This window comes from Penicillium nucicola, assembly GCF_028828085.1.
Source record: "Penicillium nucicola strain IBT 29836 chromosome Unknown utg000002l, whole genome shotgun sequence".
NCBI classification, from domain to species: Eukaryota; Fungi; Ascomycota; class Eurotiomycetes; order Eurotiales; family Aspergillaceae; genus Penicillium; species Penicillium nucicola.
In genome coordinates this window covers 1,354,639-1,380,126 of record NW_026643126.1, presented here as the reverse complement: position 1 = coordinate 1,380,126, position 25,488 = coordinate 1,354,639, and the positions used below count along the sequence as shown (strand labels likewise).

Here is a 25,488-nt window from a genome sequence, read left to right as displayed (position 1 = left end):
CTGTAGACCATCGATGATCTATCTACCTACTGGCTGCATGCTCTGATTTCATTCATACAGAAAGAAGCGTTTATCTGTGATTAAAGCAAGTCGGAAATTCGGTTTTCATTGGAAACCGCATCAAAGCATGCGCTCTATCGCTAGCAATGAAAGTGCGTTAAGTAAGGACATGCGTACGCAGATTACGTTCCACTGAGTCCCCCTGTCCCCATTCCCTCATCATGCGGTTCTGCCGCTTTAATGGGCGGAAGAAATGTCAGGACTTATCAAAGAATCAGACAGAAGAGTGACACTGAATTATCTGAGATATATTTTTGAACCCTGATTACTCCCCAGAAAGTACCCAAAACGACCTTTTCGTAACGCCCATGCTATTAAGCTTCCAGTACGTAGTAAAATAGGATTCAAAGAAATCATTGTTCATTAAGTTCATAGGTGTCATTAGATACACACTGGATACAGAAAGCAAGACGGCACCTTATCTCGAAGATCTATTAGGGCCCTGAACATGCCAACCAAACCAACATGACAGACAACAAAAGGAAATCATTAACCATCAAAAAAAAAGCACGAAAAATCAAGAGAGGCAAAGGAAAATCGTTAACAGATAATGAAGCGCAGATAATACAGGGGAATAATGCGTATGAACATTTTTTTGGTGAGAGGGTTGGCATATAGTCCGGAGTAATTTTCGTTTGCCGATATACTTCAGTTAGGGCCACGCCAACACGTGACACCCCCTTCATTAAGCGTTTTTGAGCCAAAAGTAGGCAATAACAGGAACTGCAATGACCGCCAACCAAAACAAAGGCCTGGTAATCAATGTCAGTACTGCGAATTCATCTTCATATGGCCTGTTTGTCCCATTCCTTGCATAAGTCGAACCAAGGAAATTATTGGAAAATTGGGGATACAGGAAGATGAGATGAGCATTCTAGTTGGAAGACTTTCCACGACGGAAAGGAGAGAAAATGGTTCCAAAGAATCCCGAAAAGACAGAGCGCAGGATGGCTTTGAGCCAGCTGTCAGGTGCATTATTCAGAGAAACAGCAGTCACTGACCGGTTCTGGCTCGCGGGACGAGCATCATCATCGTTGTTCTTGGGCGCTAGGGCGTCGGAGGACTTGGAAGTCTCGGTGGTTTCCTGGGTAGGCTCGGTAGCGGGCTGGGTCTCTGGCTGGACGGGCTCGGCGGTCTTGTCGGTGGAAGTAGCGGCCAGCTTGTCACTGGAGGGCTGGTTGAGCTTGTTGAGCAAGGCATCGCGGTCACCAGCGAGGGCTGCAAGACTGGGATCAGTGTCGAACGACATGGCAGAGGGCTGCTGTGAGAGATAGAACGGTGCTGGCTTACCGTCTTGGGATTGAGTGTTGGCTGCGGGAACCTCGGGCTGGTTGTCAGTCTCAGCACTAGGCTCCTTGCTTGCTTCAGCGTCCTGAGTATCCTTCTGGTCCTTTGCAGGGGACTCTTCATGAACGAGAGCGGCCACACCGACGGCGACGACACCTGCAGCAGCAGTGGCAGCAGCGGTACCACCAAGGATCTCGGAAGTAAGAGTATCATCCTTGGCAGATTTCTGCTGGACCTCCTCAACGGAATTCTCAGCGGGAGCTTCAGCCACGGGCTCGGCCTCCTTCACAGCAGTAGGCTCAGAAACAGTCTCGGTGGGAGCCGGGGTAGGGGCAGCAGCTTCCTCGATCTTAGTCTCCTCCTGGGTGACCTCGAGCTCTTTGGTGGGCTCCTCAACAACAACTTCAGCGACAGGCTCCTCAACAGCGGTCTCAGCAGCGGTCTCAGCGACAGGCTCAGCTACGACAGCTTCAGTGACGGGCGCCTCGATAGTTTCGGCAATGGGCTCAGCAGCGGTCTCAGTGACGGGCTCGGCGACAGGCTCCTCGACAACGGCTTCAGTGACGGGCTCCTTAATAGTTTCGGCGATGGGCTCAGCGATAGACTCAGTGGACTCAGTGACGGGCTCCTCGACAGCGGCTTCAGCGACGGTCTCGGTAGCCTCGGCGACAGTCTCGGCAACAGTCTCGGCGATTTCCTCAGCAACAGACTCAGGAACAGCAGCGATTTCAGAAACCTCTTTCTCAGGGACAGCGTCAGAAGATTCCTCGGCGGCAGCAGCCGCACCAACAGCAGCAATGCCGGCAGCGACGGCGGCAGCACCAATAGCCACATCTTCCTCAGCAGCCAAAGGCTCGGCATCCTTAGAGACAGGTTCCTCGACAGGGGTAGGGATAGTCTCGGGCTCCTTCTCGGCATTGTCCTCGGGAATGTCAGCAGGAGTCTCCTCAACGACTGCGGGAGTCTCTTCAACGACGACGGGAGTCTCTTCAACGACGACGGGGGTCTCCTCAACGACGGCGGGAATTTCCTCAACGACGGCGGGAGTTTCCTCAACGACGACGGGAGTTTCCTCAACGACGACGGGAGTCTCTTCAACGACGACGGGAGTCTCTTCAACGACGACGGGGGTCTCCTCAACGACGGCGGGAATTTCCTCAACGACGGCGGGAATTTCCTCAACGACGGCGGGAGTTTCCTCAACGACGACGGGAGTTTCCTCAACGACGACGGGAGTCTCTTCAACGACGACGGGAGTCTCTTCAACGACGACGGGGGTCTCCTCAACGACGGCGGGAGTTTCCTCAACGACTGCGGGAGTCTCTTCAACGGCAGCGGGGGTCTCTGCAACAGCGGCGGGAGTCTCTTCAACGACGGCGGGGGTCTCTTCAACAACAGCAACGTCAACAGTGGGCTCGGAAATCGTAGTCTCAGCAATTGGCTCCTCAACAGCCTTCTCCGCGACGGGCTCTTCAATAGTAGGCTCGGACACTTCCTTAGCCTCCTCGGTGGTCTCCTTAACGACCTCAGCAACGAGAGCGGGAGTCTCCTCGGTAGCCTCGACGACGGTTGCCTCAACAGGGACAGCCTCGGGGGCTTCCTCCTTGGGAGCTTCAGCGATAGGCTCTTCGACAGCAGAGACCTCCTCGGCAGTCTTCTCAGCGGTCTCCTCGACCTTCTCCTCGACGACAGCTGCGGGGGTAGCCTCATCAATGGTCTCAGTGGCGACTTCGGGGGTGGCCTCGACGGCAGGGGTTTCGACAGCAGGAGTCTCAGCAGTCTCTTCTTCAGCGGAAGTAGGAGCAGGCTCTTCAACAACCACAACCTGCTCAGTCTTCTCGGCAACGGGCTCAACAGCCTCAACCTCCTTGACTGGCTCGGCAACCGATTCCTCGACGGCGGGCTGCTCAATAGGAGCCTCTTCAGTCACTTCCTTGGTGACAATCTCGGCCTCGGGCTCCTCCTTGGTGGACTCAGCAACGGCCTCGACCTCCTTGGTAGCAGGCTCCTCGGAGACAGGCTCAGTAGGCTCGACAGTCTCCTCGGCCTGAATCTCAGCAACAGTCTCCTCGGAGCCTTCGGGAGCGACCTCGGACTTAGCCTGTTCGGTAGATTCAGCGGCGGGTTCGGTGATAGTCTTCTCCTCGGTAGGAGCTTCAACGGGCTGCTCCTCGGCGATAGACTCCTCAGTGGCCTCAGGTACGGCCTCAACCTTTGACTCTTCGACCGGTTCGGTGACAGGCTCAGCGACGGGAGCGGCAGCCTCTTCAGAGACTTGGGTCTCCTTTGCGGTGGCATCAGCAGTCGACTCGGAAACTTCTTCAGTTACAGGCTCGGCGGGAGCAGTGGTTTCCTCGACAGCCTTCGTTTCCTCCGTGGTCGGTTCAAGGACGGACTTCTCCTCGGTGACGGGTTCGGCAGTGGGAGCGGCAGCCTCTTCGGGGACCTTAGCATCCTCAACGGGGGCTTCAGAGGCGGATTCCTCAGTCACGGGGGTCTCGACGGCCTCGACAGCTGCCTCCGCAGGCTTAGATTCTTCAATCACTGACTCGGTGGCCTCTTCAGGCTTAGTCTCCTCCACGGCAGGGGCCTCGGGCTGGGGCTCGGCTTCCTTGGGAGCGTCGACAGGTGCGGACTCTTCCGCTGTGGCCTCTGCAGATTGAGTCTCGGGGGCGATCTCCTCAACCTTTTCGGCGGGGGTCTCTGTGGTCTTTTCGGGTTCGGCGGCGACTGGTGCAGCTTCCTCGGATTTGATCTCTTCGGTAGTAGCTTCAACGGGCTTCTCCTCGGCGGCAGCAGGGGCCTTGGCGGTTTCGATAGTCTCGTCCTTTGCAGGAACGTCAGCGGTCTCAGTCTCGGGGGCTTCCTCCTTCTCTGATGTCAGAGCAGGAGCTGCCTCTTCAGTGGTGGGTGCTGTGGACTCGTTGATCTCCTCCTTTTCGTCGGCCTTGGCCTCTGTCGCGGCATCGGTTGTGGTCTCAACCTTGTCAGCCTTTTCGGCCGAAGGTTCGGGCTCAATGTGTGCTTCCTTCTCCGCAGTTTCGGTTTCAACCAATGTCGCAGTAGAATCGGCAATCTTTTCTTGAGCTTCCGAAGTCACAGGCTCCTCGGTGGGAGCTTTTTCGAGCTCTGGTGACTCAGTCACTTCGGGTGCGGTGACGGTGGCAGATTTTTCATCTGGCACAATTGAATCGGGGATAGAGTCCACGGTAGGCTCTTTGAGCAAGACATCACTGTCGGCACGGAAAAGGAGCTGCTCAACGGTCGCCATGGTACTTTTGGGTCGTCAAAATCGTAAGTCGTAAAAAAATAATAGTGGTCAAGGTGGGTATTAAGAAAATTTTCACTTGACAAAGGATTAAGTATCGCTGTACAGAAAACACAAGCTCACGGAGCAAAGAGTAGGGAGGATATCAGATATCAGAGATGAAGGAAGAAGGAATCAGAAGGCAGAAAAAAAAAACCCTCTGACAAGCATCTGATCTCCAGGTGGGGGGTTGTCACAGTGACCAACTGCCCTTCTGTACACTTCCTTTACACACTTTTCCACACTGTTACCCATTTTACACGCTATTCTCGTCTCCACTGAACTGTTGCCCAATCGATAGCACAACGTTTGGGCTTTCATCTCCACCCAATATGCGGTGAAGCTACCGAGGTCCTTTCGCTGCGACCAAAGCGCATCCAGAGTAAAGTGTGACTGTAGAAGAGATGTGCGACCTGGATGTACAGCGACACAGCTCCTGTGCCGTCCTCCTTACGACAGTTGCACACCAGGTGAACGTTCAATAGCTCCAGAAAATTTCGGGATGCGCTAACGTGGAGACCCATTATTGATAGACACGCACCAATAACAGGCTATGACCTGCAAGGTGTTTCTTATCCACCTGTCAGCTCGTCTGAGTCATGGTAGATCCATGCATACAGTATGTGCATGTGAGAGAAATCGCAAAAAAGGGCTCATATGTGCAAAAGCATAACAAAGAGAGTGAAAACTCGGTGTCCCACTCGGCTTCATTGTTCATGGTATGACACGAGCGGAACTCGACGGATCAAACTCGGTTTTTTGTTTATTATTCGGCCCACTTCCGACGTCATTTCTTGACTATCTACTCTAAGTATCTGCTCTCGATACGATGTTGGTGTCTCGTTATACTGAGTTGGGCTGCCTGAAGCTTGGACGGTTGGGTACCAATTGCGTACCTGATACTGATCTTTGCGATCATGTTGGCGCCCACGCGCATTGACTGTCTTATTTTCTTTGTTGCGTCTGGCGACTCTCTGAAGTTGGAGCGCAGGTGCGTCATTTGAGCTCGGACATGGCTTTATTGACCCCCCTGTTCCCCTATTCTGTTGTGCAGTGGTGGGTATGCAAGTCAGGGGATCGGCTTCCCGAGCCTTTAGGATAGGGGTACTGGGTTATTTTGGGGCTTCATATAAAAGCTGACTCCACATTCTGGATGTCGGCGTTTTCATTGTCTCCAGTTTAGGGGTCGACACCTAGGAGCCGTTTATTGTTGCCGACGGCTGTATCCGGGATGCTAGATCCTCGGGCCGGTGATTCACGGTATATCTACAGGCTATCCCGGATTTAGGGCACGACCAGTCGATACAAATCTAACCCTGTGTTTGATCGGGAGACTTCATCCTGGTCTTGCGTATTATGCCACAGCCTATACATACATGATGTGTTCTGTTTGGACGAAGGCTTCGTTTGCATGATGGACTCAAAGGATTTCCTACTATCATGGACGTCTGTTGACTCGGGTAAGGTATTTGGTGGCTCTCTGGATCTTGACTTAAGTGCCTAGGCCAAAATTCTTGACGAGTCCGGTGACCTCATCGGCGAGGTCAGGGCTTCTACTCTCCTGATTTTGTCTGAGCGTCTGCTCAATATGCAGTACGAGGCTTAGAGATGCGGGATCTAACGAATTGTAGCAGGGTTGGCGCGTCGCTGCTCAAGTTAGGCAACTGGAATTGTCCGGCATCAGGAGCTTGCACGCCACGTCTACGCTTTGGCTGCTGTACGTCTGGCTCCGTTGGAGGAGTGGAATTGGTGCCATCTCGAGGTGTCTTCCGATTAGCATGGCATCGAAGGAGGTATCAAGCATACAGATCTCTAACTAACGCGATGGTCTTCTCTTTCAATCCTATCTTGAAATTCAGGTCGGTTATAGGATTGTGGAAGATGAATTCTATATGGTCTATGGAGGGCAGTCGTCTCAGCCATGCTATACCCCAGATCAGGCCATAAGAGCTGACTGCATCAACATGTTGGAAAGTAACCTTTTCTACCTTGGGTAACATCTCTCGTATCTTAAAGAACAATTCAATAGTTTCCATAGCTCTATATCAAAAAGTTCCTTCTATCGCCCTCTTCAATACCTTTTGACTCAAAAACGCTGTAACTTGCCGTTTGCGAGGAACCTAGAATATGCATCAGTTTTGACTCTATTCGCTCTTTTGCCGAATGGCATTGAGAAACTGTAAGCGCCAAAGTGTGACTTCTGCAGTTTCATTGGACCGGCATCGAACTATGTGTTTATCAAAAGCAATAATTGCCGCGCATTGACCAGCAAGATCAGCAAGGGATGAACATATTTCAACTTAGGGTTGTTCCCATCGCTGCTGCTCTTAATGATCGCAGTTATTCAAGCGTTCGTCAACTAAAGCATTGAATACAGTTCAATATGACAGTCGAAACTGGAGTCGATCCGGGTCCAAGCTCTCGTCTTGTGGAGTCCAATGATCCGGAGAGGAACCAAGCACAGGTGGCGATCCCTCTAGAGCGCCAGTCGGCCATTTGCAGAAAGGTTCATCGAGCATTTATTATGATGCTTAGAAGTGTTGCTTACTGTTTCCTAGTTTGACCGCCGTGTTTTGCCAATTGTATGCACTCTTTACATTTTGTCCTATTTAGATCGAGGTGAAGCTATCTCCAGTGATCCATATGGCCCCCTAGCTCACAAATAACCAGGGAACATTGGCAATGCAAAAACTGCCGGACTCGACACAGATCTTAATCTCAGTGATTACCAATGGTCTTGGGTTTTATATGCTTTTTATATCTCCTACATCGTGTTTGAGTGGACTACCGTCCTATGGAAAATCCTTCCGGCGCATTCGTATATTGCTGTTCTTTGTATTTGGTAAGTTCAAACATCTCAGGCTGTTTCCACTTTGACTCTTAACCATTGCGCTGCTAGCTGGGGCACGGCTGCTATGTGTAGCGGTGCAGTCAAGACTTTCGCTCAACTTCTCGCAACTCGGTCGTTGTTGGGTTTCTTCGAATCTGTCTTTGGCTGCGGTGCACCATATTTCCTATCCTTGTTCTACCAAAGAAAGGAACTAGGGCTCCGAGTATCATTACTCCTTGGCATGTCTCCAATTGCCAACTGTTTCGCTTCTGCTCTTGCCTATGGTATCACCCATATCAAGGGGTCTATAGAGCCATGGCGCTACCTATTTATCATCGGTGAGACACGATCACCCACCGAATTCCACCTACCTAGACACTGACTGTAAACAGAGGGCGCGCCGACAGTCCTATTCTCAGTCGTAGTGTTCTATTTCCTCCCAGACTCACCAGGCACCGCATCTTTTCTAGACAAAAAACAACAAAAAGAAGCAGTAGAGCGCCTTCAATCCTTCGACAGAACAGAAAAGAGCAAAGTCCACTGGTCACAGGTCTTAAGCGGATTAAAAGACTACAAAAACTACATCCACACAGCTATTCACTTCTGCTGCAACTACTCGTTCGCATGCCTGTCAAACTTCCTCCCTACAATCATCGAGCACATGGGCTACACATCCATCAACGCCCAGGGCCTATCAGCACCGCCCTACCTCGTCTCCTTTCTTTGCTGCATAGCAGCCGCCTTTCTCTCGGATAGATGGGGAAACCGAGGAGTCCTCATTACAGCCTTTGCGACGATGGCGACAATTGGGTATCTCCTCCTGACATGCGTGCAAGATGAGTCAAAAACTGCAGCTCGGTATGCAGGAGTTTGGCTAGCAACGTGCGGAATCTTCCCTGCTCTCGCATTGAATGTGACTTGGATGCTTAACAACCAGGCCGGGGATAGTAAGCAGGGGGCGGGTATGGCTCTTCTGGCTGTTTTCGGTCAGTGTTCTAGTTTGGTTAGTAGTTCTGTTTTCCCGGATTCTGATGCGCCGCTATATACGATGGGGTGTGCAATCGGTGCTGCATTCTCTGGGTTGATTGCTTTCTTGGCTTTGGGGTTGAGTCTTCAGATGAAGTATGAGAATCGGAGGCGGGACCGGGTTTATGGGGTTGTTGATCCTGATGAGAGAGTTGATGTCACTGAGGGTGATAATCATTCGAAGTTTAGGTATCTGACTTGAAAAGATTGGATGGGTTTATTTTCCATGATGTGTGCGTTATTCACTGATGTATTGATTTCTTTCATGATTGTCATGCTATTCGAATATTAGATTTCGATAATCGCTCATGATTGATTTGGCGTCTAAAAGGATCTATTAGATCTATCTCTTCCGGGAAACTTCCCGGTCAGACTCTTAGGGGAAGTCTTCTGAGGCTGACATCTAGTTTAGCTCTCGGAGTAGGTTGTCCAGCGTCACTCGAGCCTTCTTAATATCAGGTGCTTCACCTTCCCAGTAGATCAAGGCCTCAAGTGTCCGACGCAAGTGACTCTGAAGGCCGCCGGGATGAATACTGGGAATAATGACATTCCCGCTCCTTGCCAAGGCAATGAAAATTAGTGAAGCAGTCACCAAAGCTCGCAGATCAAACCAGATTCCATGATGTCGATGGCGAAGCGACCGCGCTTGGAGAATTTTGTCGCAGCAATCTAATCCAGATTCAACGAGGCCCTGGATTATACCTAACTCATCGCTAGCAAGCGGAGGTGTTGAATTATCTGGAGCTGTAGATGCTGTGCTCATAGGATGGTGGGCTGCGTAGTATAAAAATGGCTGGTAGAGCCATAGGCGTATTTCAAGGAAGCGATTGCTGAGCGCCCAGCTCAATTCCCTAGATATTGACCCTTGGAGGTCTGTTGTGTATCTTTGTCCGGCATTGCCCATAATCGGGTCATTCTCATAAGATTGCATTGCTGGCGGGAGATTTGCAAACCATGCGTTAATCTGAGATTCGAATTCGAGCGCTATCGGAATCAATGGCTTGATGTTTGACCATGTGGATGGAGCTTCGCGGTAGAACGCGTTCAGGACTCGATTTCCCATCCTTCTCAACGCCACTTCCGTAAGATAGTAATACCAGCTTTGCTCTTCATTGAATAATTTGGAAACATGGCTGTAGACGCCTCGTCCAGGCAGACTGGATTGATCATCCTCCGGGGATTGAGTTGCATTATCATTAATCCAATCAGATGCTTGATCTCTGCGCCTCAGGTATTCCTCTGATAGAGTGGGAGGTGTGGGGAAGAGGGCTGGGTACTCGTACTCGGCTATAGCGGACTGTGGCAGTGGAAGCTCCACGCGAATCTCGACTTCGGACTTAAAACATGACCAGTATAGGCTTTGTTCAAGACGCTGGGCAACAGACGCTCCTGGTTGCTCTGATTCATAAGCTGACTTGTCAAGTCCGTCGATCAGTCTCAGGCGTAGTCGATAAAATGTAGATGCCTGGTAGAAATGATTCCAAGCCGACAATGGGCGAAATGTGTACATCAAGTACACTGTGAAGAGAGCTGTTAGAACAGTGACATCATCGCAAACAGTATTTTTCTTCCAACATACCTCCAGCAAAAAAGTGGCACTGGGCACCGATGACCGAGTACCGCAAGAGACCGATTCTCCTGCAAGCCATCATAAAGAAAGCCTCTCCTTCGCGCAACTTTGTATCTGAGCTGGAGTTGAATCCTGGGGCCTGCCAGCTAATCCCATCATGAAGAGATCTCGCAGTCTGAGGTAATTGGATCGAAGTGTCGAACGGTTGCGAGATACAACCCAGCGCGCAAGCCAGTAGAACAAGACATGACTGAGCATCCCACTGAAGACCAAATTCAGCTGCATGCCTTCCAGACCGGATCAGAGATTCTAAATCCAGTATTGGGTTTTTGGTGTGAACGTTCTGAATAAAACGATCCACCAATGCTGGAATCTGTTCATCTGGCGTGTATTGAAGACCATCTGGTAAAGTCAATGAGTCTGTCGGTCTGTCTTCGGATGCACCATGTGAATAATGGAACAGAGTCGTGATGAGAGAGCTTTCTCGAAATTGGCCGCGGAAGATTGGCCAGCTTAGCACCGTGTCAGAACTACATCTCCCTGCAGGGATCCGCAAATAGTCTTTTTGTAGCTCTGCAGATCTTATAGGAGCACTGCCACGCCTGTCTTGGGTCTCTAGTTCTGGAGACCTGCTAGGTTGAGAGGTGTCTATTGCTTCAAGTTGTCAGGGTCTGACACTCTGTGGTGCGGGGGGTTTGATCTACCTCTCGAACCGAGCATGTTCTGCATCTGCTCAACTGTTTGGGATAGTGTGTCCAATTTCTTCAGGACTTGCTTCAAGTCTCTGGTCACATTGTTAAGTATAACTTTTGATAAGAGTCATAACCGGGAAAACATACTGCTTACACCCATCATCCCCGCGAGTAACATATACGCACTCGGTTTCATTGGCACAACAGAAACCACAGGCTGGCTGGCCATTGTCACAGCGCACCTTTCGCCGGCGACACGTTTGGCAAGCCGGCTTTCGACGAACTGGACCTCTTTTTACCCTCTTGGGTGGTGGCTGGTCATCTTCGTGACCGTCTGATCTTGATGAGTTCGATTCAAGTTCTGGGTCCATTGTCTTGGTAGTGATGATGCAGAAGCCAAATGAATCATAGGAGAAATGAGTCTGTTCTACTCCGATGTACGGGGTAAGCGGTAGTTCCCCAGAAATCCCCCGTGTTGACCAATCACAGCCGGCGAAAAATCTGGAGGCAACACGTGATTTACCAGTTCAAGGTCGTTATACTCGGTTATTTACTGTGATGAGTCAATTGGTGTGTAGTTACGTTCAATATGCACTGGTAGATACTTGGAAAACCTCTGTTAGCTAGTGTGGTCCCCATTAGGGTAAACATGCCTCTATAAAGATGTGACACTTTCATGCGAACGACGTTGAAAACCACTACAAAAGTGCAATTCAATAATTTTTCTACCACACAAATTTGAGAAAAATAACATTCCTTGGATCTTATAACCTAAAATCTAAGAATCGCCGGTCGCATCGTCCACAATGGCTCGATACTCTCGCTGCCTCACACATTGATCCAAGAAGACCTGATATTTAGCCCGAAGCAGAGCTTTTTCGTGCTTATCCTCTGTAGGGTAGAATGCTTTACCAGGCTGGCTCATTTCATCAATCACATCCCACAAATCAATCGTCTTGCCCTCCGCATTCACCGTGGCTGCTTTGACACCAAGCATGGCAGCACCATGGCAGACAGCAGCATGGATGTATCTCGGAACCACGACAGGCATGTTACAAGATGAGGCAACCAGATTGACCAAAATATCATTCTGGCATTGTGACCCCGACATGAAAATGTGACTGATATGGTGCCCCGAGTCATTCATCGCGTCGACAATCTGTTTGGTTTGTAAAGCGATGAACTCGAGGGTGCCATAATACTGAATAGCGAGACTGTCAATCGAGATATCACTTGATAAGCCAATCATGGAACCTCTCATCTTAGAGTCTGCCAACGGGGACCTGTTTCCAAACAGGTCTCCATAGAAGAAGAAATGCCGCGCTAGATCAGCTACACAGTGCACGCCTTTTTCGACTGCTAGCTGGCTAAGATGAATATTGAGAAAGTCAAATATGTTCATCCCAGCGCTCTCAGCACTGGCAAGTGCCTGCTTAGATGCCGGGTGTGTCTCAAGCACATGCTTGAGCAACTGCCCGGTCGCAGACTGACCTCCTTCAGCCATCCAACAATCCGGGAAGATCGTATCTCGATACGGACCCCAGACACCAGGCACAAAGACAGGCCTAGGAGACATAGCGATATGGCACGATGACGTTCCAGCAACCACAGCCAGTCGTGAGAATGCTTCCATCCTTCCACTGAAAGCCAAGTCTAAGTTGATGCTTGGTGTTGACTGCTGCTTCATATCAACCTTAGCACCAACAGTACCAATCCATCCAGCATATGCATCAATGACACCGCTTCCGATCGCAATACCCGGCAGAAGGCCCAGCTCATTAGCAGCCTTCTCGCAAAGAGTGCCGGCAAGGTCACCTGCGTTCAAGTGTCGACCAGTCTAGTAACCCGGTGTCAATATGACTATTTCAACAATGGAACTCAATCTGAGTATTTTTCATGAATACATACCTCTCCGTTAACACCTCCAATTCGGTCAAACCCATTTCCAGCAAGCTCTCCCAATCCAATTTGCTGCAGGAGGTCCTCCTGCCAGCCCTTCTCACTCCCTTCGACACCTTTCGGTAGATACCCCTGCTTGCAGACCATACTAGAGAAGCCTCTCGCCTCCCCACCCGTCGCAATATGTGTGAGAGCATCGACAAGATCGTAGAATTTGGATTTAGCAAAGGTCTCCTTAGGCATGTTGTTTTTCAACCAGAGAATCTTGGGCATCTCCATCTCAAGAGACATCTTTCCTCCCACATAACGCAGGACTTTGTGACCGGTGGCGTTTATGATATCCGTTTCTTTCGATGCACGATGATCCAGCCAGAGAATAACATTGCGTTCTGTATTGAAGTCGGGCGCGGTGACAGAGATAGGGTCGTCAGTCTCACATGAGAAAAGACATAGGGAGCATGTGGCGTCGAGTCCGATGCCGTGGACTTGTGATGCCGGCGTATTGTGCTCTTCTAGGGCTCGACGGACAACCAGGCAAATGCATCGCCAGATATCAGTGGTCGATTGCTCCTATAATTCCGATGTCGGTCAGTTTTTCAAACATGCAGATGAGAGGTACAATTCCAGCATTTGGAGTTGACGCATACGTAATAGTCCTGTTCTGGCTGCCAAAGACCAATATTCTCAGAAGCAACGCTGACAATCTCGCCAGTATGGTCAATTAAACAGGCGCGTGCGCTCCCTGTTCCCACATCGATTCCAATATAATATCCAGTCTTGATTTGCATGGTGTCGGGGAGATTGTCGGGATAGTGAAGTAGCACAGAGAAATTGGCGAGACTAGGAGAGGTTGGAACCGGAAAGATTTCGCACTATAAATGGGACCATCATACTCAAGCAAATTTTGACAAATATCAACAGCAGATTCAAAATGGGGCTGTAAGCAAAGCAGGTATATGAACTGGTGCATACTTCGCGGGCATTTCGCCGTTTGTCCCGTCCACAAATAGACGGCTCACTTGCGAGTGGATCAAGAGCAAAGCCACCTCTAAGTCTATCGATGGCAAAACATGGTACTTATCGATAGTTATGTTGCATTCTAGGTCATGGTTATACCAGCGGCTGACTATCAAGTTTCTCCGTGGCGAATTGAAAATAGGGCTGCAGTAGGTGTGATCAGTGTGGCGCATATTTGCAAATAACTACTTCAACCTGTGACATGAAGTGCAATTTACTGATTCTAGTCCTGTGACAAATAATAATCTTCTACTATTTCTTCTGATATATAGAAAATGTACAAGGCATTATTCCTCAACACCCGCGATGAGGGTCTTGATTCCAGTCCCAGCCTTGACTTGCTCGAAAGCCCGCTCAGCATCCTCAAACTTGAAGATATCAGTAATCAAATCCTGCACATTGACTTTCTGAGAGGCAATAAGCTCAATGGCAAGCTTGTAGTCACCACTCGAGTACCGGAAGCTCCCCTTGATGTTTAATTCCTTCGTACACGCAGCCGTAATAGGGAAATTCACCTCATCGCGTCCCATACCACCCTGAACATAAGTACCACCAGCACGAAGAACATGAATACCAGTATTGATCGATGCCTCTGCCCCAGAAGCATCAATCACAATATCGGCACCGTTGCCCAGATCACTATCGGCATTCAAACGCGCGGCATTTTCCATCGCGGAAACGGCTCCTGGTAAGTAAGTCGAAGTCGCCCCATAGAGCTTAGCAAACTCCAGCCTTTTCGGTTGGATATCCACCGCAACAACTTTCCCAGCCCCAAACGCCTTGGCTACAGCACAGCACAACAATCCAACGGGCCCCGCGCCAAAAACCACGGTAGATACGCCTGGTGACACCTCTGCCCGTCGGACAAGATGCACTGCAACACTCAGCGGCTCCACAAGGGCGCCTTGCTCTAGAGTCATGCCTTCTGGGATTCTATAACAAAGATCCTCTGGTAGGCGATAGTATTTCGCCAGGGTTCCGTCGTAGGGGGGTGTTGCGGCAAATGCCATGTCGGGACAGAGATTGTATGTTCCAACTTTGCATGCATCACAGCGACGGCATGGTTCGCCAGGCTCCATGGTGACGCGGTCGCCGACTTTCAACGTTGTGACTTTGTTGCCTACTTTTTCGACAATTCCGGAGGATTCGTGGCCTAGGACCATTGGTTGCTCGACTTTGAAAGGGCCAATTTGGCCGGCGTGCCAGTAGTGTACCTGAAACGTATGTTGGGGTTAGATCTTGCTTGGTTGAATCAATCTTTCTGTTGCAGTACTCACATCGCTCCCACAGATTCCAGTAAATTTCACCCTCACAAGGACGTCATGGGGGTCCTGTAGTTGAGGAATAGGACGGTTCTCAAACTTCAGGGATTGAACCTTTTCAAGGACAAAGGATAGGTTCTGTTCAATGTTAGATAGTCTTATAGATCAGGACTGGGAGCACCGACCTCCGTAGAATGCATCTTGCCGTCTGTCAACTTGCTTTCACTCGAATTGAAATAAGGGCAGATATTATTTCGGGCCATTATCTGAAGCTCCTATCCTTAAATACATTTGGGTTTCCAGCGAGACAAAACCCACCCTCGTGGTCAACGGAGGTTACGGCGTCTTCGCCGTCCACGGCTCCACTGGGCGGCTCGTTCCTCCACATCTCGGCCCATTTCTGGCTATCAAATCGAGGAGCATTTTATCATCTTTCCATTGAATAAGAGCCTTACTCTTCCAGGCCTCCCACCCTTCGTCTTCAAATTCGAAAGCCCGTCGAAGCCCCGTAAACAGGGGTGGAAGTGTATCCGCATCTAGAAAGGACCCCTCAACCCCAAGAGCAAAGAAGAATCTCTGAAGCTTTCTGCACTTTATAACATAGTCTGCAAGATCCTTACGACCTCTCTCGCGAAAGATATCAGCCAGTCGTAGCTCATCCACAGCTAGCTCGTTGAAGCCATCGTAGAATGCGCCTACTGGCCACATCATACACGGGGAAGAGAACGCCTCGGCTTTGGTGACGGTCTGAGTCCATTCCCAATCAATAATTCCCACAATATCGAAAGATTCATTGACCAAGATATGGTCGCCTTTATCGTCCGGGTGCTTGAGGAAGAATTGCTCGTCTGCTGGGATGTCGGTTAAGAGAGAGTCGATAATCTCTTGACGGAACCGGTGGACAAGGTAGGTTTCAATCGGGCAGCAGGGGTCAATCTCACCGCTAGCTATCATCGTGAGATAGGCTTTCAGCGTGGCTTGTATCCATTCTAGCGCAGAAGGGAACGGACCGAGCCTACCCTTTCCCGCTTGGAAAGTTGATGGATAGGTAAGTCCTTGAATTTGGATTTCATCTTCTACCAAGATGGGCGATCCTATCGATTTGAAGGGATGCTTCTCAATTTCGAGAAGAATTTCCACTAGCTGCTGCATCACTTTCTCTTTTTGCTGTAGGGTCGCCCCTTGCCAATTCAGAGGCTTTCCGTCCAGCTTTTCCATCATGATATAGTCAACTCCAAGTGCATTCCCTGGGCTGGATTCACACGCCCAATCGAATATTCTGGGTGATGGAATCTGAGTATTTCGCTGAAGATAGGTCATAGTAGCTGCTTCACTTTGAAGAATACAATCACAGACTTGACGGGGTGGTGTTGAAGTCCTGGTAAGACGGAAGCGTGCGAGCCATTTGACACCATCATCAAACATGATCTCGGCGTGACAATTCTGGTTGCCCATCATCGTCGATAATGCCCTATGGGATAAGTCCACAGTGCATAAGATACCATTTCGGAGCATTGACGCACGGGCACATAGTTCTGAGCTGTCTATTCGACGGCGTAGCTCGTCTATGTGGCGGGCTTCGGTGGCTGCGTATTGAGCAGAGTAAGAGTCCCAGTCTTCCTTAAGTACGGGTCAGCAGGGCTTCTCTAGCGAATGTTTTCCTGCTACGCGCCTCCGATTTGGGACATTTGTGCCACGGCTTTTGGCGGTGCGTGCGACACAGGTGTTGATCGCACAACAAGCAGTCTCCTGTTCTCTGAGCGGCCAGGCTCTTACAGCTGATCCAGTCACAATTCCAGTGATTCATGGTGTGTATTTGACTCAGAAAGAGAAGACGATGGTCGCTGAACTTAAGTGATGTTTGCTTGATGCCGGGAAAGGACGGTGAGCCTGGGTTGTTTGACTTGCATGGTGTAGCCCCAGTCTCCGCCTTTTAGATGACCATGCAGCACACGGGATATGGGAATTACTCCGAGAGTAATTCACTTATACTTTTTAATAAGACACGCAATCCAACCTCGAAACTTGGAAGGGCTACACCAGGAACAAGGCACAAGGCACAAGGTAGAAGGAACCAACCTTGCTTTTCCCCGGAATATAACTGGAACAGACAATATGAGCAATTTAAGGCACCTTGAAAACCAATCAAGAGACTCAAACAAGCCCGACTCCACCGGCGCACTGTAGTGTCCAGGCAGCAAAATTCAACTAGCTCAGCCCTATGGTAGTGTGGAGACATTCAGCCCTACACTTGTGACGTTTGGCATGTTGAACCATGTCCCCTCTGGATTCTTAGCTCTTACTATCTCTCAACTTCCCAAGAACCACTTGGCCAATATCAGATGCAGTTCCCCCGGTTGATGTTGGTTCTTTCCGCCTAAACAGGGCCCGAACTGTAATCCCGCTCCAGTCCTGACGCGAGAATGACCAGATGCCACTCCAGTCATTTCGGTGATTGGTCCAAGTGAATACTTTGAGTCATTAAAGTTAAGAATCACGACATCGCTGTATACACGGATTCAGCCCTATCAACCCGTGTTTCGCCATGGAGTCCATACTACTTCTATGCCTTTGCGCTCTCCTCCTTTTCTTCTTCCTGCTTCAACTTCGATTCTCTGTCGCTTTATGGAGAGCAGACTGGAAGGAAGAGACACTTTACGAACATCCAAGGCAGCTGCGACGCCATGCCGGAACCTATCTCGACTCGCGTCGGCCACGCTTTAGCCAGAGTCTTACGTATTGACTTGGACCCAGCAGAAACGAGGCGAGATGACACCGGCCCTTTCAGCTATGTCGAGCATGAGCCGACTGCTGGAGACTGGATTCGATCACATACGCCAACCTCCCTTCAAGTCCGTCGCTACTTTATCAACATGTTTCCCTTTCTCCGGTGGATCACCTCGTACAACACGCAGTGGTTGGTTGGGGATCTCGTTGCAGGTAAGGTATTCTTCTAAGGGGTGTGACACAGATACTCACAGCGAGACATCACAGGTATCACGGTCGGTGCGGTGGTAATCCCCCAGAGCATGGCCTATGCCGAGCTAGCCAAATTGCCTCCAGAGTACGGTCTGTACTCTTCATTCATGGGAGTCTTGATTTACTGGTTCTTTGCCACCTCGAAAGATATCACAATTGGGGTAAATCTTTCCTTCTTCTTTCTTGTTCTTTTGAGGCCGACGGTCTGACATTGCTAGCCCGTGGCCGTGATGTCTACACTAGTCGGCTCCATCCTCATCCGAGTCCAAGCCGTTCACCCTGAGATTCCCGGTCCAATTATCGCTTCTGCTCTAGCAATCATCTGTGGCGCAATTGTTGCATTCCTCGGGTTCTTGCGTCTTGGTTTTGTTGTCGATTTCATTCCGCTCCCTGCCATTATGGCGTTCATGACCGGATCAGCCATCAATGTCTGCGCTGGCCAGGTCAAGACTGTTCTGGGGGAAAAGGCGAAATTTTCCACTCGTGGTGCAACATACAAAATCATCATTGATACCCTCAAGCATCTCCCTTCGACTCAAATGGACGCTGCAATGGGCCTGACAGCTTTGGCCATGCTCTATGCCATCCGGTCTGCCTGCAACTATGGCTCAAGGAAGAAACCTCATAAAGCCAAACTCTTCTTCTTCCTGTCTACTTTGCGAACTGCTTTTGTTGTTCTTTTCTACACAATGATCAGCGCTGCAGTCAATATTCATCGACGCGACCACCCTGCCTTTAAGCTACTCGGAAACGTTCCTCGTGGGTTCAAGGTCGCAGGGATTCCGAAGATAGATATTCAAATCATCAAGGTTTTTGTGGGAGAGCTCCCTGCTGCTATCATCGTCCTCTTGATTGAGCATATTGCAATTTCCAAGTCATTCGGCCGGGTCAACAATTACACCATAGACCCTTCACAAGAATTCATCGCGATCGGCATCTCCAACCTGCTCGGGCCCTTCTTAGGAGCATACCCAGCTACGGGCTCGTTCTCGCGAACTGCTATCAAGGCAAAGTGTGGCGTACGTACTCCTCTTGCGGGTGTGATTACCGCCGTTTTTGTCCTTCTTGCGATCTATGCTCTTCCTGCGTTATTCTTCTATATCCCGAAGTCTTCTTTGTCGGCCGTTATTATCCATGCGGTAGGCGACCTCATCACACCACCCAGTGTCACCTATCAGTTCTGGCGTGTTTCTCCTATTGATGCGCTCATCTTCTTGATGGGTGTTATCGTGATCATCTTTTCAACCATCGAGACCGGAATCTACTGCACAATCTGTGTATCACTAGCCGTCCTTCTGTTCAGAACAGCCAAATCTCGAGGCCATTTCCTCGGCTACGTTCGAGTCTTTTCGGTCGTCGGTGATCATCTGCTGGATGGGTCCCAGCGAAACATCAACTCCGACTTTGATGCAGACAGCGGCCGACGAGTCTGGCTCCCGACCTCGCATCATGATGGAACAAACCCATATGTAAAGGTCCACCAGCCTGCTCCTGGAATCTTCGTGTACAGAGTGTCAGATGGGTTCAACTACTCGAACGCAAATCACTACACCGACCATCTCGTCCAGCATATCCTAGAGACAACACGTCGCACAGATCCAGAAGCATGGGAGAAGCCAGGAGACAGACCCTGGAATGATCCAGGACCAAGACGCGCTGAGCGAAAAATGATTAGGGCACAGGAGCCCCCGACCACACCTCTTCCAATTCTTCGGGCAGTAATTTTCGACTTCTCCGCCGTTAACAATGTGGACGTGACCTCCTGTCAAAATCTGATCGATGTCCGTAATCAACTTGACCGCTGGGCATCTCCAAAACAAGTACAATGGCATTTCGCTCATGTCAACAGCCAATGGACAAAGCGTGCTCTCACCGCAGCAGGATTCGGTATGCCCAGTCCCGCCAACGATGGAACATACAAAACCAAGGCAATTTTTGACATCGCGGAGATCGTGGACGACGGCACACCATCCGTCACATCAAACCAATCCCAACCCTTGGCTTCAAAGGAAGAAGGGGCTAAAGACCTAGAAATCGGAATCAAAGTCCAAGAGAAAAGCGCCAATTCCTCCATCACAGGCACGGCTGAAGATGAGATTCAAGTCATGCAATCAGCCACTAAAGCTGAAACTACGCAGACTGCTCGCTGCCGCCGTCAATCTGGCTCTAGCCCCGATATGGCCGCCGTCGATGGCATAACCACGCCCTACTTCCATATTGATCTAACCAGTGCGCTGCGGAGCGCCATGGCGACTTCATAGAGAGAAAACGGGAATCGCGAATTTCACCTTGGATTCGCTCTTTGAAGAATTTCATGTTTACCTCAAGCATGAGGTTAAGTTGAATCTTGTCTAGCCCCGGGATCCTCTTAGCTTAGCTCCGCTAGTTCAATCCAGAGTCCCCACTATAGCTTCTTCGGTTAGCTTCCTTTGTTTACTGTACACACCGCTGTCTGGATCCCTCGGTTATTGAACTGGCGGTGTCAGATCTTTATTTGCGATTTGTTGAGGTAAGCTTTTGGTGTACTATTGGTAGTATTTTGCCGGATGATCTCGTGTTCGATACTGTAACCTGAGCTGCAGGGCTAAGTGAAGTGGTAATATTGGTGATATTTTCTTGTAAAATACTGGAAAATAGCTATCAGTATACAACACGGATAAATCAGTCCATAGTGCGATGAAGTAGTGGATGATTTCTATCCGATATTCTCAAAGCAGGTATGCCATTCGATCAGTTACGTCCATTTTCGAGTGACTTGCGTTGATCATTCAAGTATTTACAGGGGGCATAGAAGGATTTAGGCTCTATCGTACTATACTGCTAGAAGTGAATTTAACTGCATACTCCATCGAAGAACATTCGGAGAATGTTGCCGAACTGGGCAAGTGAGGTGAGGTGGTTTTCGGGTCTCCGCCTCAGGCCAGCAATCGCGAAACGCGAAACGCAGACTCTTCAACTTCAGCTGTAGTCAGGCAGGACCATCTGCGTTTCTGACCCCAAGAAATTAACGTCATCTGATGAACCTCGCCGGTACAACAGTACAATTTTGCTCGCAAGTGGAAAGCTGCAATGGCCGGCAACGACGTCACGCAACATCCGCTGGTCCCGGCTTGAAGCGTTGAGCTTTGCTATATGGCGGCAAGACTGTTTTTTTCTGGAGAGACATTGACGGGTTGAGGTTGTTTGAGGCAGTTTGGCTAATCTTTTGACTTCCAGGTACGGCGGTGACTACGATACTACCTCTTCACGGTCGAGACTGCAAATGTTCACAGCGTATTCGATTCCTCTACAAGTCAACATGGGTAGTTCGTGATGTCTTCTCTCCCAGACCTCGACACACGCATCTTCTGTCCAACGACAAATTTATCCCGTGTACATCTCATTGACTTGGGGCCATTCCCATGCCATACCCATACTGGAGGCCTGAGATGAATCTATCGCGTTGGAACGAAACCCAGTGGAATCCACAGATATGTACTGATGGGGTCATGCAGTGCTGTACACATTCGTACCGTGTTGATATCGATTTCGGCATACACTAGACGGTGAACTTGAAGCTCCGTTGTGGCGGCATCAGATCGTCGAAGACAAGCGCTGATCGAGGCAGGGATGTTTCAACTGGATAACGCGGACAGCGTAAAACACCTCTCACAATGCGTCGCTGCACCGCCGAGGTTCAGGCTCTACTGATCAAGGCAGGTCTTGCAGTCGGTGCGCAGGTCGACGTCACCGGCGCCGCCGTGATCGGAAGGCGCCGCGGCAAACGGCGTGCATCTGCGATATACATATACCCTGCGTCGTGGTAAGCGAGATTAATCCGAATCTTCTCACCGTCACCAAATATCGTTCGATAACAGAAGATTGTAATCGCCATCATACTGCGTACTGCAAACATGGACGGATAGGGTCGTGCCATGGCAGTGATATCCGGAGCTCCATATGTCCGCGGTAACCGTAGCCGGCACAAAATTACGCGCAGGGGCCAATCTTGTGATTGCCGCTGTGGCCGAGAAAGCCTGACAATGGATCGAGGAGCATGGATATAAGCAGTCCAAACATGTCTCAATTGAGCACGGTAGTGGATATCTATTGTAATAAGATCTCAAGATCTATGGATACAAGCCATGAATACCCTGATGCCATGATTACCGGGAGACGGGGCCTGGTATCATAATTATAAGGACTGCTCAGTACTGTACGAAGTGTGCCAACTGGCCTTTCCGGGTATGACCTCACGTTTTCAGATCAATGATGAGTTGATGAGTCGGGTTACAATACCGTATTGACGGTAATACCCGATTATACCCGACCCTGGAGGGCGCCCCTTGGTATGTTGGATCTGGTACGGGCCATGATCCAGTTCAACTATTGTGCATTGCATATAAACCTAGCAATATTTTGATCTCCGAGTCAATTGCTCATTTCAACACCCTGCACACTGACCTACACTTGCAGTGTCAAGCAAGGGCAACGCGCGTAACGGTGCACCCTGAAATCGAGCTTGTGTGGGTCCGCCAAGCTAGCTGCGATCAGCCGAAATACCACCCAATCGAAATACACCCGGAAGAATGCTCAGAGCCTCTGGTTTGCCCGTTTAGGGGCTGATTTTGGGATACTGAATTTATGGCCGAGGGAAGGCCTGGGTATATAAAGCTCTCCCCGGGCCCTGTGGACGCAGGCCGGGAGATGGTGCTAATTTCCTGAATTACCGTGCAGTGTTTTATACCTGTATCCCTTCGTTTCCTGGGGACCCGATAGCAGACCAGTTTCTGGCTGTGATAGTCGGGTTCTGGCGGGTCGGGAATTCAGACTAAGTGGACCGGCGAACGCGAGGACACGACAACCCGGTTTTTTTTTTTGGTCCTTTTGCGCTGGTTCTTTTTTTCCGTCCCTCCCTTGCACAGTTCGCATTGATATCCCCTGCTCCCTGTCTATCAGAATTGCAGTTTTCAGGCTTGGTGTGAGGCTGTTGGATAGGTCTCCCGAACAAATCATTACGTATTCCCCATTTGACCACTCGGTGAGGTGGATTCCCGAGTCAGAAGGGAGATCCACTAAGCCCACATTTCTCTCCTTTCAGCCGACCAAAGTGGTTGCCCAGTGACTCGAGTGGTGGACCTGGAATCCGAGTCGGGCCGAATTGGGCGACGCCGGGAAGCAATCCAGAAACATAGGGGACCGGTACACATTATGATTGGTTAACAACAGCTCAGCTGTGGATAGATCCACAGGATTGGAACATGCTTAAGCTCCACTTCCGATCCACTGCAAGGGCGAAATGAATGTATTTTTCGATTTGGGGGATTTTATTTTATTATTTCGTCCTTTTCCTCTGGATATTTCTATATTCCCTCCCTTCTGTCCCCTTGTAAGGGGATAGTATAGGGATACATGACTCCGTACAGCTTGTCTATACGATATCCATACTCCCATTACTCGTGTATAGAATATTATTGAATAATCACACTCCATCCCATTATGCAGGGGGAATTATATCCCCCCATGATATGATCCATCCTTAATGGTCTCCGTCTGAACCCGATAATACATGTAAGAATGGTAAAACGAAACCAAAACATCCCCCCCAGCATTCCTCGCAGCATGATTTGCGAATGAAATACTCCGGAGTCCACGCACAGAGTAGGGCTTTTTCCCAACAGAGCGCACTAGGACAGAACAGGAGGCGGACGGGCGAAAATTTGGCCGTAGAGTATTTATGTCCTGGGGCGGCCTTCTCCCGAAGTTTCCCAGCTTTTTCCTCCCTGAAAAGTCCGTCTCTCCTCTCTCTCTCTCCTTCTTTCTTCCATCCCCCCTATAATCCATATCCATCACAATGGCCACCTCTCGTGTCTTCGCCGCCCGCATGGCCTCCATGGCCGCCCAGACCTCCAAGGTCGCCCGCCCTGCTGCCCGCTTCCAGCTCAACGCTGCCACCAAGCGCACCTTCACCTCCCAGAAGGCCCCCGTCGCCACCTTCGGTGCCCCCAAGCGCATCCAGTCGCCCACCCTCCTCCAGGCCAAGGCCTTCCAGACTGCCGCCCGCCGCCAGTACTCCTCCGAGGTCGCCTCCGCCATGGTTGAGGTCTCCAAGAACATTGGTATGGGTTCCGCCGCCATCGGTCTCGGTGGTGCCGGTATCGGTATCGGTCTCGTCTTCGCCGCTCTCCTCATGAGTGTCTCCCGCAACCCTGCCCTCCGTGGCCAGCTCTTCTCCTACGCCATTCTGGGCTTTGCCTTCGTCGAGGCCATGGGTCTGTTCGACCTGATGGTTGCTATGATGTGCAAGTACGTCTAAATTATCACAACTCGGGCACAGCAATTCTTGGATAAAACCCTGTTTTCTTTCCTATTTTTACCGGAGATGCGGGTTTGACGAGGATCTTTTCCGCCGGGGAGGGTATTTGGTCGTGATGTATTACCATGTACTACTTTCAGCGTCATCTACAACACTTTTCTTTCTGTACATATAGAGTCTATATGGCCCACCGACCATCCCAACTATCAAAGAGCCAAACCAAAACTCTGTGTGTTGAGTCTGACGGCCGTATAACCTTCCCTTTCTCTCTCCCTAGAGTATCCCCAAGCCGGAACCCCGGGTTTGCGGCACTTGTAGACTTTTTCCCACCGCCAGCTTCCCCGTAGACTAGCCGGAAGCTCTGACTAGCTGGGTTCTCCAAATAAACAGCTATGGCTCTATTTGAGGGGGGGTTTCTTTCACTCCATTCCGGTGGATGTAGCTACGGGTCCCTGTGCAGACGGTGACCCGCTCTTCAACCCCCAATTACGCCACCGTCACTCTCCATTGAGCTCTAGAATGTAGTTGTGCTGGAATCTATGTGTCTGACAATGCGATTGACCTCTCTAGCCCGCTATTCCTGGCCCTGGAGGACCTCTTTTCAAGCTGAAGACCCTCGACGGAAAATCCTGCTAGCTCCCGGACCTCGGGAACGGCAGTCCCGTAGTCAGCTGACTCAGCCTCTGACATCAGATTGGCTTTCTGCATGCAGGTGCAGGGAAGATAGTGAAGCAGGTCATTTTGACTAGTAGATCTCTTTGGTCGGAATCAATTACAATTCTAGTCTTCAGGGGGCTGGAGGTGTTGACGCTGGACTGTGAAATTTGCTGCAATCGTCCCCGGTTTATATCGGAATCGAAAATGAATGCGTCTAGTCCGCTTGTGGGTTAGTGACTGTGTCAAATGTAGTGTATATTTAATGTCTAATCTTGTGACGAATTCGGAATTGGGTATGTCGTTGTATAGTTGGTTATCCATTGTGTTAGTGTGCTGTGCAACAAGGTGTTTCTAATGAATTGTGGGTTACAAAATATATATAGTTGGTCCTTGTTGATATTGCCTGACCTGGTTATATATTACGCTATAGTCATATTTCGACGAGATTAATGCTCCTAGAGATTTCAATTCATCCTATAAACAAGCTGATACTGATTCCTGCAAAACTTCATCTGATTCAAATGAAGGATGACACCTGTTATGTGATATTCGCGCGTAGACGCGCGCTGATCAAAGAACAGGGCCCAAGCGAGACACGCGACCTCTC

At 50.0% G+C, this 25,488-nt stretch overlaps 9 protein-coding genes across 9 annotated transcripts; 3 read left to right on the top strand and 6 right to left on the bottom strand.

Annotated features, from left to right (window-relative positions):
• Nucleotides 1–934: 934 nt before the first annotated feature.
• Nucleotides 935–4,618, bottom strand: N7511_002288 (PT repeat family protein; the record flags this gene model as incomplete). Its single annotated transcript, XM_057124713.1, has 1 exon — nt 935–4,618. One exon carries the CDS (start codon nt 4,616–4,618, stop codon nt 935–937), a length of 3,684 nt encoding a protein of 1,227 aa, XP_056986872.1.
• A 2,419-nt stretch (nt 4,619–7,037) lies between these two features.
• Nucleotides 7,038–8,712, top strand: N7511_002287 (uncharacterized protein; the record flags this gene model as incomplete). The annotated part of the gene is made up of 5 exons (XM_057124712.1): nt 7,038–7,160; nt 7,213–7,273; nt 7,325–7,496; nt 7,554–7,822; nt 7,877–8,712. The coding sequence occupies 5 exons, from the start codon at nt 7,038–7,040 to the stop codon at nt 8,710–8,712; spliced, it is 1,461 nt and encodes a 486-aa protein (XP_056986871.1).
• A 201-nt stretch (nt 8,713–8,913) lies between these two features.
• On the bottom strand, nt 8,914–11,143 carry N7511_002286 (uncharacterized protein; the record flags this gene model as incomplete). The annotated part of the gene is made up of 4 exons (XM_057124711.1): nt 8,914–10,028; nt 10,090–10,728; nt 10,785–10,864; nt 10,920–11,143. The coding sequence occupies 4 exons, from the start codon at nt 11,141–11,143 to the stop codon at nt 8,914–8,916; spliced, it is 2,058 nt and encodes a 685-aa protein (XP_056986870.1).
• Nucleotides 11,144–11,550: 407 nt separating this feature from the next.
• On the bottom strand, nt 11,551–13,459 carry N7511_002285 (FGGY-family carbohydrate kinase; the record flags this gene model as incomplete). Its single annotated transcript, XM_057124710.1, has 3 exons — nt 11,551–12,609; nt 12,681–13,241; nt 13,319–13,459. 3 exons carry the CDS (start codon nt 13,457–13,459, stop codon nt 11,551–11,553), a joined length of 1,761 nt encoding a protein of 586 aa, XP_056986869.1.
• Nucleotides 13,460–13,975: 516 nt separating this feature from the next.
• On the bottom strand, nt 13,976–15,150 carry N7511_002284 (NAD(P)-dependent alcohol dehydrogenase; the record flags this gene model as incomplete). The annotated part of the gene is made up of 3 exons (XM_057124709.1): nt 13,976–14,902; nt 14,966–15,088; nt 15,136–15,150. 3 exons carry the CDS (start codon nt 15,148–15,150, stop codon nt 13,976–13,978), a joined length of 1,065 nt encoding a protein of 354 aa, XP_056986868.1.
• Nucleotides 15,151–15,286: 136 nt separating this feature from the next.
• Nucleotides 15,287–16,408, bottom strand: N7511_002283 (phosphotransferase family protein; the record flags this gene model as incomplete). The annotated part of the gene is made up of 1 exon (XM_057124708.1): nt 15,287–16,408. The coding sequence occupies one exon, from the start codon at nt 16,406–16,408 to the stop codon at nt 15,287–15,289; it is 1,122 nt and encodes a 373-aa protein (XP_056986867.1).
• Nucleotides 16,409–17,634: 1,226 nt separating this feature from the next.
• N7511_002282 (SLC26/SulP family anion transporter) lies at nt 17,635–20,190 on the top strand (the record flags this gene model as incomplete). The annotated part of the gene is made up of 3 exons (XM_057124707.1): nt 17,635–17,890; nt 17,945–18,090; nt 18,148–20,190. The coding sequence occupies 3 exons, from the start codon at nt 17,635–17,637 to the stop codon at nt 20,188–20,190; spliced, it is 2,445 nt and encodes an 814-aa protein (XP_056986866.1).
• A 1,422-nt stretch (nt 20,191–21,612) lies between these two features.
• N7511_002281 (uncharacterized protein) lies at nt 21,613–21,845 on the bottom strand (the record flags this gene model as incomplete). Its single annotated transcript, XM_057124706.1, is given in 2 exon segments — nt 21,613–21,703; nt 21,721–21,845. 2 exon segments carry the CDS (start codon nt 21,843–21,845, stop codon nt 21,613–21,615), a joined length of 216 nt encoding a protein of 71 aa, XP_056986865.1.
• Nucleotides 21,846–23,762: 1,917 nt separating this feature from the next.
• N7511_002280 (ATP synthase subunit C family protein) lies at nt 23,763–24,224 on the top strand (the record flags this gene model as incomplete). The annotated part of the gene is made up of 1 exon (XM_057124705.1): nt 23,763–24,224. One exon carries the CDS (start codon nt 23,763–23,765, stop codon nt 24,222–24,224), a length of 462 nt encoding a protein of 153 aa, XP_056986864.1.
• Nucleotides 24,225–25,488: the final 1,264 nt, after the last annotated feature.